Consider the following 23,008-nt stretch of genomic DNA (forward strand, 5'->3'; position numbering starts at 1 on the left):
GGACTAGGGCACACTTTTAGTTTTTCTGGTCAAGCTAGATCAACATCTTCTTTTTCAGAACCTAATGTGTACGTTTAAGGACCAGCTAGTGATTAATCACCGACCAGAAAATAGACTTTCTGACCCAATTTACAATACATCAAAATCAGACTTCAAAAACGTTGGGGCCAAGATGAAAGAGTTTTCACTTTCTTTTATAAAACACTCGGTACCAGATTAACAAATTACTTACCTTCAGCAGCTCTCTTTCTGTTGGATACTTTAACTGCAGATTCCGCAAGTTTTGAACTCTCCCAAGTGCCAGACGGGATCTGCAAACTTTGCAGTTTCTCCTGCGTACCGCCTAGTGGCGTCAGCAGAATTTGCAATGACTCCACACCACCTCTGACAGTGTTGACAAAGAACCTCACATAGATGCCACCAATGCGAGTTGACATCAGTTTATCACTAAAGCCAATTTACTTTGGAACATTTTTTAATACGAAACATTCACTCTAGAGAATGTAAAGTAGGGTGTGGGTGAGGAATGTGGGTATAGTGTCTAAAATGCCGTTATTGAAGGTTGGATACATCTAACCTTAGATTCCTCACCTTTTGAATTGCTGTGAAAACCATACCCACACAAAGGAGGCGGGCCTGAGGAGTGGAATTTATACTGGGAACTCCATAAGGAGCAGCAGGCAAAATGACTCTCCCTGCGGACCTAAGAATTAACACAATAATGCATGGTGAAGGTGTGAATTAATTGGAATGGTAGATTGGAATGCGGTAGTGGTGTTTGTAGCCCTGGTGGAACAAACCTGGTGACAATCAGGAGGTTCCTTCTTGGCCGATGTGCAGCATAGTTTGATAAAGAGGAAGGCTACCTCAACAATGTATATGTTTCGATCGCCCTTCCATACTTGCACGAAACGATCTTCCAGGCAGGGCTCCTTAGTAAGTCAGGATGCATTTAGGATCTAAAAGGCAGAACCCCTCCTCCACCTTAGAGAAGTCTTGTAGACAGAAAAACACGTGGGAGGCTGCGCTACGTGGAAAAGCGACAGCAGATTTGGGAGAAAGATGACTCAAGACCAAAGTACTAATCTGTCAGGAAAGAAACAGTGACTGCAATAAGGAAGATGATCTAAGGAATTAGCAACCTCAGCACAAACACCTACACATCAAAACAGTAAAAACCAAATTAATGTCTAGCTGTAGCATCAAAAAAAATGCAGGGGGAAGCAAATAAGTCCTTTTGATTTGAACAAAGAGGGCTGATAAGACAAACGCATACAGGCGACAAAGGCAAAAGGTAACCCATTAACAGTGTCTACAGCAATACCCTGTTGGTTACACACAGGAGTACATCTGACAACTTAGCCCAAAGAGGATCTCTGTATTGGACCTCCACCAGGCCATAAACATAGGGCAGTTGCCAAAACAGGCAGACTTCGTGGAAGGGCTGCAAGCTGCCAAGATCACATCTACAACTTCTGGCGGCAAATCAAACCTACTCAGCTGGTTGCATCCTATCTCCAAGTATGGAGATATACCCTGCTGGTGGGAAAACAGTTCCTAAAACGACGTAAAAACCCTGCACTTCTTCTAGATGCAGGGGCTACTGGAAAATGAAAACCGCTGAGTTTGTCTGCCCTTACACTGAGGTAACTTGCCAGATGAAGGTCAAGGAAATCCCATAAGGGACCAGCCACCACCACAGAGAGAGATGCCAGGCAAACAGCATGCAATCCCACACTACCCTGCTTGTTTTAGTGCCACATGGTGGTCATGTTTCCTGTCAGGATCTGGTTTAGATGGAAGGTAAAAAAGCCCTGAGAGCCAGACTGCTTGCTTGCACCTCCAGAAGGCTGACTGTAGACCAGAGACCTCAGATCTCCCTATCGTTCAAGTGGCCTCCTGAGCTCAAAGATGACACATTCATCACTACCGTGAACAGATGGGACAGGCAGAAAGGTCTTTTGCATGTCATTTTGCATTCACCATCCACCACTGACTATCTTGGAATTGCCTTTTCTGATATACAAATATTTTCCAAGAGGTCCTTTGAAGACAAAGGTTCCACTGCAAAGCACATACATGCCAATGGACATGAGCACCAGCAGTATATACTAGGAGACCAATAATGTCCTGGACCACAACCAAGGCATGGGCCAGAAACATTGGAATCACAGCATGAAAATCACAGACTCGTGGTGGAAGCAGAAAGACCTTCAAAGTCACAATTACCACTATAACGGAAGTTCTTTGCAGGGGATGTTGTTTCACTAATGGAAAAACCTTCGGTGGACAGCAATGGAAATGTAGTTTTTATGCAGCTGGAGACATGTATCAAAGCTTTTTGCATTTGCAAACGATGCGAACGGCCATTTGCGAAAGCAAAAATGTCTTTCAGTATGTATGAAAGGCATTCGCTATGCAATTTTAAGGAATCGCTAAAATAGTGATTCCTTTAAATTGCAACCCCGTTTAGAGAATCGCAAATTGTGATTCTCTCAATAGGAAATCGCAAATAAGGAATCCCTATTCGCGATTTCTTGTATCAAGCTTTTCCTTAATGAGAATTGGGCATTAAGGAATCAAAATTACAACCAAATACAATTTGGTGGTAACCATGTGCAAATTTGAAAAATGCATAAAAAATGCATTTGTAAAATTGACATGTAACGCACACATGCCCCTTTGGTATGTGTGCGCCTTACATGTCCTAAAATAATTGCTGGGGGTGCAGCAGAGGGGGCCTTAGACCCCCATTACCCTGGTGTTTGCATTTCCAAAATTGCGAATTCCAGTTAGGAATTCACAATTTGGGAAATGCAAATAATTCGCAAATATGGGCCTATAGGCCCATAGGTGCGAATGGGGTCAGAATCGCTATTTGTGATTCGGTAATAGCATTTGCGATTTTTAAGAAATCGCTTTACCGAATCGCAAATATGATATATACCATTTTGCGACTCTGAAATAGCGATTTCTTAAAAAACTTCTGGCCCCAAGTGAGGCATGTCCAAATTTAGAAGACAGTCTTCGAAGCATGGAAATCATGTATCCTCAACCTGTGAAGATGAGCCGCAAAAGCTGTCAACACTAAACTCTTGCAGTTTCGCGTAAGGCCGAAGGGCAGGATGATGAGGAAACACCTGTAGGACTGCAGGATCAGTACTTCAGTACATGAAAGTACTCATCTTCCAAGCCCGATGACACCATCCAGCCTTAGAGATCTAAGGCTGATAGGACTTATATCAGCATGTTATGTTATGTTAATCTGTAAGGTGCACCATCACCTGCAAGGGTATCCTAGCGCTGAGCAGGTGTGCATGTCTAGTCCTGCCTATTGTTTGTTGGTTAATTGGAAAGACAGGACATCAGCTTCTTGCAAAATTCAAAAAGAGAGCAGGAGGCGGCTTTGATGTGGCATGGGAGGTTGTTCCATGATTTAGGAGCAATGTAAGAGAACGCTCATCCTATTGATCTGGTTCTGTGTATGTATGGGATGTTTGCAAGTAGGAGGTCCTCAGAGCAGAGGTGTCTCAGTCACTGGTGGAAGGAGATGTGACTGTTCAGGTAGGTAGATCCCGAGTTGTCTAGTGCCTTGAATGTGTGTGTGTGTGAGGGGTTTGAATTGAGTAATTTTGTGTAATGGGAGCCACAGTAGTTCCCTGAGGTGTGGTGTGATGCGAGTTCTGTGTCTTAAGTTGTGGATGAGTCTGGCTGCTGAGTTCTGGATGGTTTGTAGTCTTCTAGTGAGCTGTTTGCTGATCCCAGCATAGAGGATGTTCCCATAGTCCAACTACTGTTGACCACAGCATGAGTGACAATTTTTATAGTGTTGCTTGAGAGGCATTTGAAGATCTTACTCAGCATTTTCGGGTAGTGGAAACAGAATACAGTGACCATATTGACTTGTGCTGTCAAGTCCCGTTTATTGTTCATGATTATTCTGAGGTTCCTGGCATGGGTTCTGGGTGTGGGTCTGAATTCATCCGGTTAAAGTCCCACTGTAAGGTGCTTCTGCCGAAGATCACTACTTATGTCTGTTGGTGTTGAGCTTGAGATAGCTGACTTTTATCCAGTTAGAGACTTCGGTCATGCAGGTGGTGAACTTGTTTCTTGTGTTGGGAGTCTTGCTTGAGAGGGTAAGTTTGAGTTGTGTGTCATTTGCATAGGAAAGGATGTTGATGTTTTGTGCACAGATGATGTTGGCCAGAGAGGCTGTGAATGCAATGAAGAAAGTGAGGCTGAGCAATGGACCTTAAGACACTCAGCAGATGAGTGTGCGGCCTTTGGGGAGTAAGGTGCCAGGCTGACAGCTTGTGTTCTGTATGCTAATGAAGAGCAGGTCCTTAGATACCAATCTCGGTCAGACCCCTGATGAGGATGGGATGTGAGACTCTGTCAAATGCTGCAGAGAGATCCAGGAGAATGAGGGCTGCCGTGTCTCCCCTGTCAAGGATCCTGTGGAAGTTGTCTGTGGATGGACCTCGTGGCTTTGATGAGCTGGTTGATTAGTTTCGCCAAGCCCTTCACCAGATACAGTAGAACGGAAATGGGTCTGTAGTTGCAAGGCATGGCTGGGCCAGTGGTTGGTGTCCTGTGCAGGGGCATGATGTTGGCATGCTTTCAGGGGTCCGGGAATGTGGCTGAGTCAATGGAGGCGTTGAGGATGGGTGTTAGTGGTTGTTGATCGGTAGGAGTCCTATGGTGAAGGCATAAAGAGAGCAAGGGTCAGATGGAGCCCCCGAGTGGGTGGTCTTCATGGTAGCAGTGACTTCAACTGTGGCTATGGCAGGCCACGCACGAGTTCAGGGTTTGTTCATCAGCTGTAATGGTAAGTTTTGATGATTTTGTTACAGAACAATTCCAAGAACTTGTTGCAAAGGTCTTGTGAGGAGGTGATGTTGCTGGAGGCGGCAGTAGGCGTAGTGAAATCTTTGATGATGGAGGAGCTTTCCTTGCTGCTGTTAGTGCTGGTGTTGATGCGATCTGCAAGATCTGTGCACTTATGTTTTGTATTTGCTGGTGGTAGCGTCTTAGGGTTGATTTGAAGACGACTTTATCTGCAATGCCTTGATTTTTTCTCCATTTAAGCTCCAGTTGCTTGCGGAGGTGGTTCGTCAGCCTGAGTTTCTCAGTGTGCCAGCTGGCCTGTGGTCAGGCTCTTGCCTTTGGGTTGCACTTGAGGGGAGCCACGGTGTCCGCGCATGTGGTAATCCAGTTGTTGAGGTTTTTGACGGCTTTCAGCATGTTGCTGATGTGCTCAGGATGGCACTCAGAAAGGGCCAAAGCCCACTCCTCTTCTGAGATGCTTTTCCAGCACCAGGTGGTTCCAATGGGAGTTGGTCTGTGATGATGCGGGATGAGAATGCTGAAACTCACGAGTGTGTGGTCTTTCCAGGTAAAAGTTACTCGCTTGTGAACTGTGATGCTGATTGAGAAGAAAATTGGATCCAATAAGTGTCCGCCAGTGTGGATGGGTATAGTAATGTGCTGGATGAGGCAAAAGTTTTCAAGATTTTTTAGAAGGGCCGTTGAGTTTGGGTTGGGGCGATCTTCTAGGCAAAAGTTAAGGTCTCCACGGAGGATGGTGGTGCTGGCTTTGATGATGAGAGTTCTGATGAAGTTGTGATGTTGCTGCCTAAATTTGTGCAGCATCCTGGTGGTCTGAATACAAAGGCTCGCCCCAGGGGGAAGTTGACTGTAATGTATATCTTGAACATGCGGTGTTCAATGTAGCTGGTGAGGGTGTCCGTTTAGGTGGTGTAGCTCATTGTGTCTTTGAATATGTTGGTGACACCACCTCCGGTCTTGAGCTGATGGTCTTGCCTAAAGATCTTGTAGTTGGCGAGGACGACTGTAGCGATGTCCAATGCCAAGTTTAGGTTTAGACATCTGTCCATGAGAAGGAGCAGGTCCAGAACGTTGTTGTATAGTAGGTTTTATAGCTCTGTGGCGTGCGTAGTGGGTGTTGAGGAGCATGCAAGCAGGTGTGCAGTGTTTGGGTGGAGTTTGGTCTGTGTGAGCAGCTGGCTCATTTGTATGAGTGTGAGCGAGTGGGGTGCTGTTGGTTCATGAGTGGTTGGTGTAAGGTGTGGAAGAGTGCATGAGAACCTGCAGAAGACACATTTGAACGCTCCTTCTGTATTGTGCGGTGAGGTGTGGCAGCAGTGCAGCGAGCGGCGGGTTGGGATAGGAGCATGGAGGAGCGCAGCAGGATATCAGTGGATCAGTGGAGAATCAGAGTTCCTGGAGCAGTGCACGGTCCAGGTGTGGAGAGGTGTAGACAGGCTTATTTTTTGTTGCACCAGTTGCACATGGCTGCTTCACATTCACAATACAGCCACCATAAGTAGGCCCTGGGAGAAGGGAGGAGGGGAGGGTACCGTGGGTCACTGATACCACTTCCTGTGCAGATGGATCATGGAAATTCCAGTGGTGTCACTTCCTGTGCAGATGCGCAACGTGAAATTAAGTCCTCTTGCTTGGCTTCTTTTAAAGCATGTTGAACTTACCTCTTCTGGGGACTTCTCTGTCCAGTATGATATCTTGATACATGTTGTGGCATATGCAGAGAGGTGGACAAAAAAGGAGAGGGAGTAATCAAAATAAACCTTTTGAAGTCCACACTCTAATTATCCTGAAAGCGCTCAAGTGCCAAATCTGCCTTTGTTTGGAAGGGCCAGGCTCTGTCAAAGGGCATATCCATCAATGACTAAATGTTCTCTAGTTAGTTTAACACACACATGTTTTTCAATCACAGGTGTGTAATGCTTTTGTATAAAGCAAGAAAGTGGATGGAATTTTAGGAACAAATCACAAATATTACAAACATCAGAAAGACTATTGGCACGTGTGACTAACTTAATTTGTTTGTTTAGGACGTCTTTCTTAATTAGCACACAAAAAAATTCAGTTAACTTAAGACAGTAGTGAAAGATAAAATAATGAATGGTGCTCCATTGCCCTTCATAAACGTTTGCGTATTTCTTTATAAAGATTTGGTAACTTAGTTTGTACAAATCATCATTACTATGATTTTTACATTGATTATAGTTCATTATTTTGACATACTGATATAAGTATATATATTTGATTTTTAATGCTTTCAGGGTGTTTCAATTATATTTGTTCACAGCCCGAAAGGCGTTTCTTTTCATGAAATGAAGTGCGCTGGCTGAGTTCAGCAGCTGTTTTTTATGCGTACATAAACGTAATAAAGAAACTTTGATGAAATAAACTACATTTTACCATATGAAGTTGTATTCTGGACTTACGAAATAATTATTTGAAATGTTTAAGGACGTTAAATGTGAGTTTAATTTGGGTTCACCAGTGACAGGACTCAAGCATGTGCACCCAAAAAAAACAGGGAATGCAGTGAAAATATCTGTTGCCACTGCAAATTAAAGTTTATATCAAGGAGAAGGTGGCAATAAGAGACTCAGTCAGGACCTTGTTAAATGGCAGTAGGAGCTCAGAAGCTGATGGCACAGGTCCCAAAATTTCAGTTGGTAAGTTCGCCTTTGTCTCCACCATAGGTAACCGTAAATCTAAAATCTTTGTGGCCCTGAGATCTTTCACTGCAAAAAAACGCACCCTTCTTGAATCCAATTTAGTCCATTGGAAAGGGTCCGAACCACTGGAATTCTATAGCGCGTGGTAGAGGCCAGCAGGAGCCTTATGAGATGAGAGTAAATTGTATGCTTTCTCATCGTCATCTTCATTCAAGGGAAATTGGTCGAGCTCCTGAACCTCAACAGAGCTGTAACTGAAAAGGCTTTCCAACCTCTGACAGTGCTAGCATTGAGGCAAAGGAATCCTCCCAAGCTAAAGTTTGTGCTTTAGTCACTTGTGTGATAAAGGCAGAGAGCTGGCCAAAGTTGGCTCTGGATCTGACTGGGACAAAATCTGGAACCGGCTCCTCAGAAGCAGAGGCCAGAGGAGGCTGGGTACTACTGGGCCTGTGGCAGAGGTATCAAGGTGGTGCTGGCTGAGGCCAGACAGGGTCAGTTGTTGCTGGAGGAGAAACCACTGGTGGAAGTCAAACTGCAGGGCTAGATGGATCTATTGGGCTAGAAGGTGCACTAGAGGAAAATTGATGATCAGCACTCTCTCCTAAAAGCCTCAATCTGCTGTGGAACTGATAGTGGCTTGGGAACTTAAAGTACAGTGGCTCCAATATCGGAAACAGGTCTGAATCAGACGCCTCTGCTAGAGCTCTCAAGTTGCAAAGGCGCAACTTCTCCATGAAGCAGGAATGGCAGGAAGCCCTCTCATGCCACTATATAAGCAAGTATTTGGATGAGACTTTTCAAATGTGTTTGAAGCGAAGACACCACAGACAAACGTCGTGCAGGTCTGTGACTGACAGCTGTTTCATACAAGGATGACAGAGCTTAAACATGGTTTTAAGAGCAGGCCTCCTTGTGCACCTGTCAAAAATATGTCAAAATTGGTAAACTGCAGAAAAAGTGCATAGGGATGCGCCTATATATATTGCTGGCTCTGTGTCATGACTTGTAGGGACTGAATGGAGGTCTGATGGCCCCATCTGCCAGCAAGTGAGAGCTACTGCTATATGTTTTCTGGGCGACGTCTGGCAGCTGGGAGGATTCAAAAAGTGAGGAATCTACAGTTAGAAGAATCCATCAGAAAGATGTATGCCAACGGGGAAGAAAGCAGATCATAAGGTTGTGGAGTAATCACAAAGCATCATTTACCCCTTTGAAAATAATTTCCTTCATGTGATCAGCGTTCAGTATTCTTCCTTCTGGGTCCATACTGTTTTTCCATTCTGTTGGGGATAAGGGCTCTCTTCTGTGTACATTCAGCCGCTGTCCTACATCAATCTGAAATATGGAAGTGTGACAATTAACACATAGACCTCAACAAATGTGGCTTATTATACTCAATGCATCTAAAGGCCTTGATGGGGTAGTATTATGAAGGAAACAACATTAGCACATGTAACGCTGAAATGAGAAAATAATGGAACAAATCTGAGTTTGGAGTAATGATTTATTTTCAAATTAAATCAATTAACATATATTTTTTTTAAATACTTATCTTAAGAAAACAAAGTTTCCAGTTGAAATCATAAAAAATGTAAGTTGTCTGACACCTTTTTAACCTTCAAGAGCTTAATCACACTTTAAAAAAATTATAACCTGCACAACAGAATCAGGAAATAACAAGAGTTATTAAAAAATAACAAGAGCTGTCAAATAATAAAATGCCCCCATCCTGGGTCAAACAATGCTTATAACTTGTAGAAATAGAATTGTAAAAAGAAAACTATTTTAATGCATGCACACGTATGTAAGCCATTTGTCAATCATAACTTTCTTATCATAATGACCCCTGCTCTGAGTCTTCATCACACTCCATACTTTGGTGTACTACATCTAAAAAGCTGGCAAAACTTTCTTATCATAATGACCTCTGCTCTGAGTTCTTCTGTTCTTCCTCACACTCCATATTTTGTTTGGTGTACTACATCTAAAAAGCTGGCATTCTACTGTCTTACTGAGATGCTCCTAACCCTCTATTGAGCAGTAACAGGACCCCCTCATGAAATACATTTATGTGCAGAAAACTAAAACAGGTGACAAAGGCTTCCAACACAGGCAAGGAATAGCAAAATGCTGTATAAGCTCTTCAACAAGCAACTATTAGACTCAAGAGTAAATAAAGGTGATCGCTGGTAACTGGTAAAATCATGATCCTTTATGCAGATTTCCTTATTGCAGTCTGTCCCGTCTAAGGTTATATCAAAGCAGAACATACTGATTTAGTCCTTAAATTAACCACCACTCATTAAATAAAAGATAACAATGTATCACCTGCTGAATCCGCTGCTGTTTGGGTCGCTTTGCACTGAAGCAGTCATAACTTTTTTTTTTCCACACAAGATATCCAGGTCAAATGTGGGTGCTTTTTTCAAACATGTTAGGTCGTCTAAAAGTATCCTGGGTTTGTGGATTACCAGGAAAGGAAGCTAAAAAATAGCCAAGCTATAGCAAAATAGTGTTTTTAAAAAAAGATAGAAAAACATTAGGTGTAAGAAAGTGTTTTTTTCCTACAAATGGCATCAACAAACAGTTTGCTGTGCTAAGATCACCATCTTCTCTGTTTTTAGCAGAGATGTAACCAAAAATATTTTTACCACAGTATTTGCATACTTTGAAACGGTAGCCCACTTTTTGTGGATTCTGGGCACGCAAGCTTGTGGTGGAAATAGGTGTGATACCCATGAGCAAAGGCTATACGTTTCTGACTCTAGATAAAATTCTGAATCCTTAGTTTAGATCGCTCATGAACGGCCTAAAGAAACTAGTCATTGAAATAAAAAATAATGTAAACAAATAGGAAAAATAGAACTAGCTGATTTTGTCACCTGTAATTTTTTTGTCCAGATGGACAATTTACAAAAGTATAACATAGTTTGGTCTGTCAGAAACTTCTAATGGCAAGGATATATATAGGTTTTCGTTCTTCAAAAACATGTGATACCCAGAGCCAACAACTAAGCTGAAGCTTAGAAAGATTTTTCACTGTGTATAAATTATACAAATCATATGGTAAAATCTAACAGATGAAAAATAGGTATGATGGTAATGTATGCAATTTTGAAATGTGCTCCTGACACGTAGTTTAGGAATAGCTGTGATTTGTAGAACTCTGAATTTGGAGATACCCAAACCATCACATGATTTAGAGGGCATTCTGCAAAATGTGTTCTTTCATGCTTTTTGGCTTACATTTGGACGTCAAAGAGAGAGAGAAATCCAGTTGATAACAACAAATGTTTTATTTTCATACTTCTTCCAATAAAGTCAGTACCCTACTATTGAGGGTTGGACTATTACAAGCAGCAAGAGAGGCCCCAAAACGCAACATGGCAACATATGTTTTTTCCCATCACAGTCAACTATTGATGTTGTAGCAGCAACATTGGGGCTCAGGCTTTGATAACACCCAACAAAATCTACCAAACTTGGACATTTCTGTAAGCTAGGCACCCTGAGAAGTCTAAGCTGGTGTGACTTGCATGGATCCCACCAAGTTTCCAACCAGCAATGCCATACGGACCTCAAACTTTTGCTAAAATCAAGCATTTCCTCACACAGCTGCAACAGAAAGTTCTGTAATCTGCAGGGATCCATAAAATTAATACCGCCCAGCATTCCCACACTTCTACTGGTAAAAATGGTACCCAACTTCTGTAGCTGGGTCTAGCACCCATAAGACTTGGATACCCTGGTTGTTTAGAACAACAATAAACATTGTCAGACAGGGAATAACTTATGAACATAGGCATAGCCAAAGAACAATCACTTCACTAAAAATCTCCCGAACATAAGCCAATGAGATGACTGCACTGAGGACTCCCACTCCCCATCCAGGCCCCTCCAGGCCATCATAGCACAGATTTTAAAAGCACAAGAGTATTAGGGATAAATAATGTGGACCACTGACTGGGGAGGACAGTGGTTCAGATGTGAATCTATCAAATATATAAATGCTGGACAAATGTAGTGGCAAGAAAATAATTTGTTTCCTCCCCATCATCATTGGATCTGTCTGAGAGTCACCTGCAAGAATTACAATGCTTAGCAAAACACAAAGAAGTAGAAAGAAAGCTCAACTTGTGTAAAAATGTTGCGCAGCACTATTTGCCCCACCATAGAATCAGCACTTGTATTTGTATCTAGATAGTAATGATTGATAAGTGTATGACTGCTCTTACAGGTCACAGCCTAACAGATGTCGGGCATAGGCACTCCTGCATCCAATGCTGCCTTAGAGGAAACACCTCTGGTTGAGTGTGCAATCACTTCATTTAAGGGGTCTGTGTGCATATTTTGCAACACACTAAAATGCAGATTGAGTCACTATGACAGTCTGTTTTATGTATTTAGCTTCGACCAGCTAGAATTTGAGGCACAAGCAACCATCTAAAGAGTGCAGAGATCTTTTAGCATTGTAAGTAAAATCCTGAAAGAATGAACAGAGAAACACTGGCTAACTGAGGTGGAAATTTGGACACATCACTATCTTACCCTTGGAGACCTGAAGGTAGAGTTTTCTTGATGGTTAGTGCATGCAACTCACTCTTCATGCAGAGGCCAAGGCAAGTTGCAGCACAGTTTCCAGGAGAGGAAGTTCCACTCTTCCTTGTAAATAGGTTCAAATGAAGGTTCTATGAGGTGTCCAAGAACAGTGTTGAGTTTCCAAGGAACTGTTGGCTGATTCACTGGAGGGAAAGTTTGAACTAGTGCTTCCATAAAATGTTTGACTGTCTTTTAAGAAACAAAAGATTAATTCTCCATCATTTATCTCCGCAGGAAGTGAAATCATAGTGTTACACAGCATCCACTTCTACAGGAAGTGCTTTCATAGAATTTCCCAACATTCATCTCTACAAGAAATGACGTCACTGGCTTTCAACAAAAAACATCGTTACAAGAAAAAAAAAAGATACACAGATTTGATTCTTCATCATTTAACTCTACAGGAAGTGAGATGACTGCATTACGCAGCATCCACCTATGCAGAAAGTTAAATGACTGCTTTCAGCCAAAAAATATCTTCAAAACTAGAAGCCAAGCAAACTGACTCATTCTTCATCATCCATATCCACAGCACTGCATTACCCAGCATCCATATCTACAGGATGTGACATCATTTCCTGCCTTCTCCCTAATTCAATCTACTCCTCAGTTTGTACCACTGCCTGGACATCCCCAGCAAAGTACAGAAACAGACATGGACATTCCCGGTTTGTGCCAGTTAAGGGCAGCCAAACGCCTGTTTGGTTCTGTAAGGGCCAGGAAGGGGTTTGGTCCAGAACACTTGTTTCATTGCAATACTCCAGGTAAGATATAATCATGTGCCTCACCCAGTACCCCATACTGCCAATCCTCACATTCACAAGATCTAGATGGCACAAACAACCTTATATCATGGACCTAACCTTATACACATCCCACTAACCACCATACACCATCAAACTACTGAACAGATATTCCAACATGTTAATTAATGCACACTTTAAGTACTCCACGTTCCAGACGTCACAGACCACATAACTTAACACAACCTTGATGCACTCTTCATCACAGAAATATGGTTCACTTGCACGTTTTAGACAATCTTGTTCCCACAATCTAAAGCATCCACAGTACGGGCGATGCACATTAGAAGGGAGAAGGTGTAGCAGTCATCCACAAGTTCTCATGGTCCTGTAACCTGGGCAAGTAAGTGAGACTCAACTCTATGGTGTTCCTCAATTGCCACTTCCCACTCTCTGTAAGTCAGTCCATCATCTTCCATCTCTTCGACAGGCCTTGTGGGCAGATATGGGACTTCATTGAAGAATTTTTATCAGATTGCCTCACCATCTCATCCATTAAATATGCCCACACCATCCTCCTGGGTGACTTCAACCTCCAAGACAATGTAAGATAGATAAACAAAAAGAAAAATCAAGAGACTCCCACCTCAAACTCACTGGCATGGTTAATGTGGCACAGCGTGTCAAGCAACCAACATATTCCAAAGGCCACATCCTCGGCTTCGTCTGCTAAACATCACCAACAACCCAACGCAAACCATCCATGCCTCTGGACTGCACCATCCCACCTGACATTCATATCTCCCTACACAATGTTCAACCAACAATCAAGGTCAATCTAAAACAAAGCAATAAATCTTCAGATCCTTCAAATATTTCTCCACTGGCAGTTTAAAGCATGAACTTGTCTGCCACCCTGCCCACTCCACATATGGCATCAACATCCTCCTAAACAACTTTAACACTTTTCTAGAAAATCCAGTGAACACCAACGCTCCAAATAAAGCATACAAGTATAAGCTGTAACATTCAGCATACTGGTACTTGAAAGCCCTTTCTGACAATAAAAAACCCTTTTGCACACAGGATAGAAAATGAAGAACAAGAGAACCACCAAAAAGACCAAACTAATGATGTTCCTACACATATAATTTGTTACATCTGCCAAACCAAAGTGCCATACCAACACCATCAGTGAAGCTGCCAACATAAGCAGAATGCTTCTCAAGGCAATCAACCCACTGCCTGACCCTTCTATGCTACACTTCAAAGACAAGTGCAATGCCATCCAACCAGTCTTCAGTGAAAAAACACAGATGCTGTGACACCACACTGATGCGTGGAATTTAATAACAAATCTAATCATGTGACAGTTTGCTTCATGGATCTACTTGCCCTTTAAAAAAAAAAATCCACTTTGTCCCTTTTGTGCCATACGATGCGGGTAACGAATGATGGCAGCAATTTCATTTTATAACAGCTCTGATTATAGCCTTTCGGTTTATGCCCGGGCTCATACTAAAGCAGGGATTGACTACTAGCAATTCCCTTATATTGCCACCTTTCTGCAAATATACATACTAGGGCTGGAGCTCGCGGTAACTAATAGTTCTAGGGCTGGAATGTCCTTTTCAGTCTGTGCAAACCTACTACCTTGCATGTTTTTGGGGTTTTCATCAACTTTTCTCTAATCTTGTCCCATACTGAAAAAGGTTGGAAATTTACTCCTGACAAGGGTAGAAGTAACATTTTTTTCAGGGTTTGGAAAAAAAGTAGTTTGAGGGAAAGTGAACTTGTAACCACTCAAAAGATTTTCGTAAGAGCAAATCTACATATGCATATTTGCTATTACTAAAATGTAATTCACAAATGTTTTGTAGGAGTATGATTTTTCTGGCCTACTTCTGTAAATTATTTTGAATTCAAGAAAGCTGTAAATATGCTCTAGTGCAAGGACATATACCATGGGTGTACTTCTGTGACTTTCTTTAAGAATTGGACCCCTAATTAGGTCTGGCGTTAACCAAGACCTTGTGTTCTTATTAAAATTCTATATCGTTATATATCTATTGTCTGGCTTTACTGTGAGTGGTGACATTTTGCTTTTTCAAAAGGAGCATATCAGCACACAAAGTTCTTTTATTCAATAACAGGAAAGTTACGGCAATGTGTGGTTTTTGAGAACAAAAAATATTTTCATTTTTGCTAATGTTTATTATAATGGTGAGGGCCAGGCACCACCTACAGCTATAAAGTTGTACAAAAACCATGTCAAAACAAGACACACACTGACAAAACCAAAAGTCTAACCAATGTCAGACCTTTTGGTTTTGCCAATGCTTGTTTATTTTCATGTTTTCCATAATCCTGTTGAAACGTGTTAGCCTGATTTTCCATTATGAATATGTTTCGGAAATACTAGCATGCATCAACACGTTTTACTATAAGATGCTTCAAAGAAATGGTACCTGAAATTTCAAAGCAGCTAGAAAAACATGTTTTTTCCAAGTTGCATTTTTTGTGAACAATTTCTTTTGAAAGCAAAGAATCAACTTTGCTTACAAGATTCTGCAAATATTGGCATCTTCTCAGATAGCATTATGTAAGCATTATTTGCAGCTTCATATTGTTACATTTTGCACATTTGTGTATACATGCTTATACTGGAAGCACTGTAAGTAATGCAGTTCGAGGCTTACATTTCCTTAGATAGCTCACTGTAATAATAAAAGCTTGCATTAATGAATCATAAATACACGTTTTGAACAGCATTAATATATGAACCTAAATATTACCTTAACTGCAGACAATGCCCTTCCCTGATCTTTAATTAACTGTATACTTGAAAACGTGTTGTCCTTGACCCAAACAATGTGTCCTGGATGTCGGACTATAGGAATTCCTCATCCCTGTAGCACATCAAATTCCACACCCCTGCAGCACATCAATAATACCAAGACTGTTTCTCTTCTTTGACATACCTCCTCTTGTAGCATTCCACAATGGGCATCCTTCAAAGCCCTAACTCGGCTCTTTCCAGAGAAGTTCCTATTCACTATTACCAACACCTCCCATACTTAATACATCATCCCAGAATCTCTCAAGACAAGCCAGATCCTCCCACTTTTAAAGCAACGTATACTAGGTTGTGATGACCTTGCCAACTACTACTGGCCCATCATTCACCTGCCCGCCATTGGTAAGATTATCAAAAAAGCACTTTATTCTCTACTCCAAGATCACATCAACACCAACAAACTCCTGAACGAGTAGCAATATATCACCAGATAACAAGGCAGCTTACAGTTATCTATCTTACACATCATTGAGGATGCCCTTTTTGTTACGTTTGAGTGTGCTGGACCTCTCAGCTGCCATCAGTCCCATCAACCATCTCACCCTCATCTGCACCCTGAAGTGCTGAACGGGATCCACAGGCAGAGTCCTTCAACAGACGTACTCCTACCTGTCCAACAGACACCAGTTTATTTGCACGGGTACCTCCAGACCCCAGAAGACATCTATCATTCTTGGAGCCCCAGAGTATAACATACTGTCCCCAGTCATCTTCATTAAATGCCCCAATTTGTGGACCTTAAAAACTCTACTTGAAATGTTCTTCTACTCGAGACATCCAATGCCTCCAACACTGCACCTAATCCAGAGCTGGATGGTAGGAACCTATCACCCACCAAAATAAAATTCTTGTAATCTGCAAAAAACAATAAACAGCAACAGATAAATAGTATAAAATTGGCTCAGTGACATGACCCTTGGCTGCATTTAAATCCAACTTTCCCCCAATGTCAAGTAACTTGGATAACCTCTGGACACCAACCCCATCCTCAAGGACCACATTGCCGAGAAAACAACGGTGGCATGGTACCAGCTCATTCTACTGAATATTCTTGGAGCCCCTAAGTATAACATACTGTCCCCAGTCATCTTCATTAAAAGCACCAATTTGTGGAACATAAATGACTCTACTTGAAATTTTCTTCTACTCAAGACATCCAATACCTCCAACATTGCACCTCACCCAGAGCTGGATGACAGGAACCTATCTAGAGCTCACGCCACCAAAATAATTTTTTTGTAATCTGCACAAAAACAACAATAGACAGCAATAAAGAAATAGTACAAATGTGGCTCAGTGACGTGACTCTCGGCTGCATTTAAATCCAACTTTCCCCTAATGCCAAGTAACTTGGATTTAGTCCGGACACCAACCCCATTCTCAAGGACCACACTGCCAATAAAACAATGGCGGCATGGTACCAGTTCATTCTACTGAAGAAAGTGAAACTGTTTCTTCCAGGAAGGGACTTCAGAACTGCTATTCACTTCCAGATATTCTCACATATGTATGGTTGGAAAGATTAGCTCCATGGCCTGTCAGACTTCACACTGATCCCCCTTAAGAACATCCTACACACTGCAGTAAGTCACATCCAGGACCTGAATAAATATGATCAAATCATACTCATCCTTATTGAACTCCACGTCACTCCCCTTGCCTGCACAATGTTCAAAACTACTGCCATCATTTATAAAGATATTACTTCATGCAACACAGCTACATGGGTGCAAGCTCACCATCTCTGCTGGCTCTTGGCACACTGGCAGCCAGAAGATCATTAGACTGGAGACAAAGAAATGTATTAAAAAACCATGAAAAATAAGGTGGTAAGGTGTTCCCATCTATACAACCAGGATGTGAAACAACATCCTTGAATCCATCATGACCATCCCAATCATGCTCAAATTCAGTAAACAGCTGAAGTCTCACTTTGCTAAAGAACACTACACCACAATGCAGTAACACACACCACCTACCTCTCATCACTAGTTGACTACATCCTTTGTTTTGATCCTGTACAGAGCTTTGTTGCCTTTGTCTATGCTTGCACAGTATAAATAACATATACTACTAAACATATGAGTGTCTGAATGTGTGAACTGCTGCCAATCAGCTGGATTGATTTAGCAAGATGAAATATAAATAGTAATATTTTATGTGGTTACACTATCAGCAGCTTTAGGGCCTTACTTATATATTGGGGGTGTTACCACCAAACAGCTCTGGTGGCGGACCCAAAAAGACCATCAAATCAAAGGTGTTCCACCCGCCTTATTTAGATGTATTTAGGCTGAGCTGCAGACCGCCACAACGGAGTACATTTCCTAGCTGTCAGGTAGGTGGGTTCCAACAGCCATATTTAGATGTTACCGTTCTATAGGCGGTGTACTGCTGGCGGTTTTCTGATGGAGGGAGAAAACTGCTTGACCCAATGGACATGGGACAATGACTATAGAATACAGGTAAATCACATACACACTCCACCCTTGACATATGTGTCCCCCTGCACCACACATGACACAACACGCCATATACACACCATTATTCATTGCCATTCCACAAAACAGAATAGATCCATGCCACAAACACATATTGATGTACATCCAAGATACAACATAAACACACTATTGACCCTGCACCCACACACGACACAACTTCATAAACACCTATACAAACACATGCACACACAAGCACAACTCCCCACATCACAATAACTGCCACACAAGCACATGCACCTGAATGTTGCATGTAGCACCACAACACAACATACACAACAACGTCCACCCAATATGCAAGTGGCACACATACTGACACAACCACATCACCCACTATATCTCCCTCCATCTCGCCTAGCCAATCACATTGCAAACACACATACATGTACTGAGACACATACACATCTCTATGCACATGACAGGTACAGGTTGCGTTGTAATGTGCACACATGGACACAATTGACAAGTGTGACTGTACATTGTGGTGCTAACATTCCTTTGGCAATGAATAATGGCACTATAATGACAGTTGTGTATGTGTGCAAAGTGTGTTGTGTACCAGTGTGTACCCATTCATGTCTGACCCACTCATGTCCTCAACATATGCATGTCACAGTAATTTAAAAAAGAAATACTGTGACATGTAGATGTCTGCAGTGGTACAATGCTCTTGTGCAGTGACCCCCCCCATGTATACAGCCAATGCGGGTTGCCTACCTTCGTGCAAGTGACGGGGAGGTCCTGTTTTGTCTGTGGTCCCATGGCAGCAGCAACAGAAGGTCTTGTCCAGCTGTGTCCAGCCAGATACAGAAGCTGAATTGGGAGGAAAGGTGAGTTTTCACCACTTTCCCTCCACAATCGGCCACCTCAGAAATGAAGGTCAGACCTCCACTTTTTTCTTGGTGGTAAGGCACATCCAAATCTGCTCGGCGGGAAGTGTGGCTGGAGTCTCGCCAATAGCCATACTTTCCTCTGGGGCCATCAGTGTAGAAGGGAATCCTTGGCGGAGTTGGCGGGATTCTGGCGGGCTGAAGTCTATGGGATTGTCAACATCTAAATCTAGATGGCAGATTGTCATGGCGGTGGATGGGTTTTCAGCAGGAAAACCGACAGTTGGACCGTTACTGCCAAAATCTGAATCAGGCCCTTGGAATTGTTCAGCACACTTAATGCCGAATCTATTTTCACTTTGAGTTGCATGGTTTGTAAGGGTATTGAGAACTTTCATCAAATTATCTGTGCAGTCTTGTTGAATGTCCAGGTGACCAACATCAAGATTATCAGAAGCTACCATAAAGTTAGAAACTTCAGATCATGGTGGAGGAATTGTCGCACTTGTCTGAATGGAAGGACAGGATGGACTTTCAGCAGTACAGAAAGAGAACTCAAAGGATGAAATAACTCAGTGTATGAATATAACCTGGGGTGATCAGTATGATTCTGTATGGCTCTCTCTTCGCCTTGTTGAGAGCCCGCGGGACCAGGGGAAGCACAAAAAAGGTATGCAGAATAATCAATTAGCTCATTCTGAGTTCCTTTTTGGTAATGCCTGATGGCAAAGAAGCATTTCTTGTTGTCCTGAGTCACAAATAGATCAATCTTGGGATGACCCCAGTATCTGAACATTTGCTTTAAGTAGTCGCGGTGTAGATCCCATTAGTGACACTCCAGGAGAGACCTGCTGAGTGCATCTGCTTGGTTGCTGTACAGATCTGTAAAAGTGTTCGGCTTTCAGGGCAAGATTGTTGGCTATCACAGGTGTTAAACCTCTTCCGAAAGGATCACAGCTGTCTTGTTCTGCCTTGCTTCAATATATGATGCACTCAAGTAGTGTTGTCTGTGAATCAGGAATGTAGTATTCAGTAGGCAAGAAAGAAATCCTTGATGTCCATATGAATAGCCCGATGCTAGAGAAGGTTCATAAGCGTATTCTTTCCGATGTCTGACCATTTGCCGTGCTTCTTCAGTTCTTCAATGTTTGCCTCATATCCCTCCACTGACGCATCTGCTATCAGTACTTTAATTGAGTACAAATGTTATTCCACTGGACGTCGCCCTGGAGACCTAGGAGTCCACACCCTTTCACAAAATCCCATATGGCTCAGTAATAGTTTCTTAATGTACTTTATGGGACTCCTCCATAAACAAAAGCTGATGGGTTTCAGCCTAGAACTCTTAAAGGCCTCCTAAGTACACGTGAGGAGCCCTATAAAGCCCTATGCACAATACAATACAATACCACCTGTGATAACATGGAAATCCCTTCCCATAGTGACCACCCACCTCCTCTAGGCATTCCCATGTATCCTTACATCGAATGCTTGTGTCACATTCAATATCTTCTCATTTTGAGTGATAACGGACAGTTGGCAACCATAGTTCGTGGTCTGGTGTCAGCCTATTGAAATACAGGCATCAACAGTTAGTGGCTCAAGCATTCCAGCATTGTTAAGAAGGAGTCATTCCTAATTGAGTATCTGGTGATGCCATTTGTGACTGGGGAGGGGTCTGGATCCTTCATACAATCTACTAGCACCTCTAGGCCCTGGCCATATCTAATGAGTCACTGCCATGTCAAGTCTCTCGGCGGAGCACTGCACTTTTATATCCCACCCACTTCTCAAGCTCTCTGCACCATACTGTCGCTAAGAGTCCCCCAGGAGCCTTCCAATTCCTACTTATTTCCCGCTTTGCAAGAGTAAAAGCCAAATCTTGAAACCCACTTGTGACCTTTGTCTTAGCAGTGTATGTTAACCAACTTAATAAACAGTGTCCTGGGGTGCAGCGGATAGTTCTTTCTCAATGATATCTGCAACCATGTTTGTGACTGCTACCTAGTAGGCAGTGAGCAAACAACAAGCAACTCCAAAGCATTTAGCCATGTGTAAAACAAAAAATTAACTTAAAACTGTATTTTTTTAATATTTTGCGAACCCATTCTAATAGGGCCGCTCAGTCGCCTTTGGGCATGTGGGGGATCCCCAAGTCATCCTCCCATTGGGTCCGAAGGGTGGTTAGGAGCAGTATCATGTCCTCTCTAATCCTTCTATATAAGCAGGCGAAAGCCTTGAAGGTGCCCAAAGCTGTGCCTATATAGTGACAACTCGTGTTTCAATAGGCCAGCAGCCCAATGCCTGCTGGCGTCACTGCCCTGTGGATTAGAACATGGTCCAAGGGTAGATCATGTTCCACGCGGAACTCCTTGAACAAGTGTGAATAATGCCTACAATCAATATAAAAAAGTTACAAGACTAATCCTCATGAAGTCCATGTTTGGATGAAACACGTTGGTTCGGCTGGATGGTGTTATAAAGAAATGAAAATAAAGATATGAAATGACATCAATTCATGGCTCCTCCTTTTCAGATTAAGAAATTATTAACGGGACAATTTTTTTTTCTCCATGATATGATCGTGTTTTGGGACTAACAACACTGATTTGAAAGGATTGTGTATATTTGGGTGCTTGTGTTTACTATATTAGATTTGCAGGCATTCAGTATTCGCCACCACTGAATCCTAATGCCATAGTGTCCCTCTCACGTCAAAATACCAGAAATGGATTAAATCACCCACAGGTCATGACTCACAGAGTCCCCCGCCCCTCCCCCCAACACTCAAACAACAGACAACCCAACTCCAATACTGCAGGATGAGTAGGCAGCTACCTCCATCCAAACTTGCTGTTAAACCATAAACAGTGCAGGGTGAACCTATATAGACTACAGAGGGTTATGATTATTTGGGAGCACCTCTCCAGGCTCCCCACCACCTAGCAGTAGACAAAGTGGAAGAGACCCTAGATACAGGGGGTTATAAGAACATCCCAATGGCCTCCCCAAGACCCATAGTGGGTACCACCCCAGGTGAAGAGCTCAATTCTTACAGCCCAGTGACTGCATCATATAAGCTTGTCAACAGTTCTAGGTGTCGACTTAGAAGCGAGCACCCTGCTGGGTGCAGGTGATAAAGAAGGAGAAAACTGTAACTGCCATATCAGACTTATCACACAAAAAAGTACCACAAGGAGATGGCTTCTAAGGCACGTTCTGTAAGTGGTGAGAAAAACAAAACAAAAAAACATTACAACCTGTACAAGGCCATCAAAGAATAAACACCAAAAGTTCTCTGGAAACTATTTGAAATAGTTCACTGATCACTGTGCTCCCCAAAACAGGTAAAGCCCCTCTTCACAGTAGCAGTTACAGTCCCATTTCCCTGTTCAACCCTGACATAAAAAAGTACTAGCAAGGGTTCTGCCAAAGTGGCTTAGCATCACGTATTCAACACACACTGGCAGCATTTGTCCCAGTTAGGTCTTCAAGTAATCATATGCACAGTCTTTACGAACTTTGGTGGCTCTGTGAGCACAGCACAGATGCTAACACTATACTTCTATGTTGAAAAGGAGTTTGCATGGATTAAGTAGGACTACATGCTCTGCACATTACAGAGAGCTGGATTGGGCATTGACTTTTCAACAAGATTTAGTGACTAAACAACTCCCAGACAGCGAAAGTAAATTTTTGTGATTTCTTCTCTGACCCTTTGCACATCCAAAGCAGGACACAGCCGCTTTGTCCATTTTCCTATTTCCTGTTCTTGTTAGCACGAAAATCCATAAAGGCAGCTGTATGTCAAACAGGGATATAGACAGGAGCTCGAGATACTTACAGGAATCTTGAAATTGCTGTTATACGTAGATTCTATTCTACTCACTCTCACAAATCTAGAATCCTCCCTGCCAGCTGGGAGAGAATTAAGAATGACTTCTTATATTTTGGGCTACAAATTGAATAC

General features: G+C 42.4%; 1 protein-coding gene across 2 annotated transcripts in view; it reads right to left on the bottom strand.

The window, feature by feature from the left end:
* TBC1D15 (TBC1 domain family member 15) overlaps positions 1 to 23,008 on the bottom strand; it is a 439,633-nt gene that overhangs the window by 232,628 nt on the left and 183,997 nt on the right. For both annotated transcript variants that reach the window (XM_069229563.1, XM_069229562.1), the window contains one exon: positions 8,718 to 8,846. In XM_069229563.1, coding sequence (XP_069085664.1) covers positions 8,718 to 8,846 — 129 coding nt within the window. The remainder of the gene's footprint in view (positions 1 to 8,717; positions 8,847 to 23,008) is intronic.

The sequence above is a fragment of the Pleurodeles waltl genome, chromosome 4_1, assembly GCF_031143425.1.
Source record: "Pleurodeles waltl isolate 20211129_DDA chromosome 4_1, aPleWal1.hap1.20221129, whole genome shotgun sequence".
NCBI lineage: Eukaryota > Metazoa > Chordata > Amphibia > Caudata > Salamandridae > Pleurodeles > Pleurodeles waltl.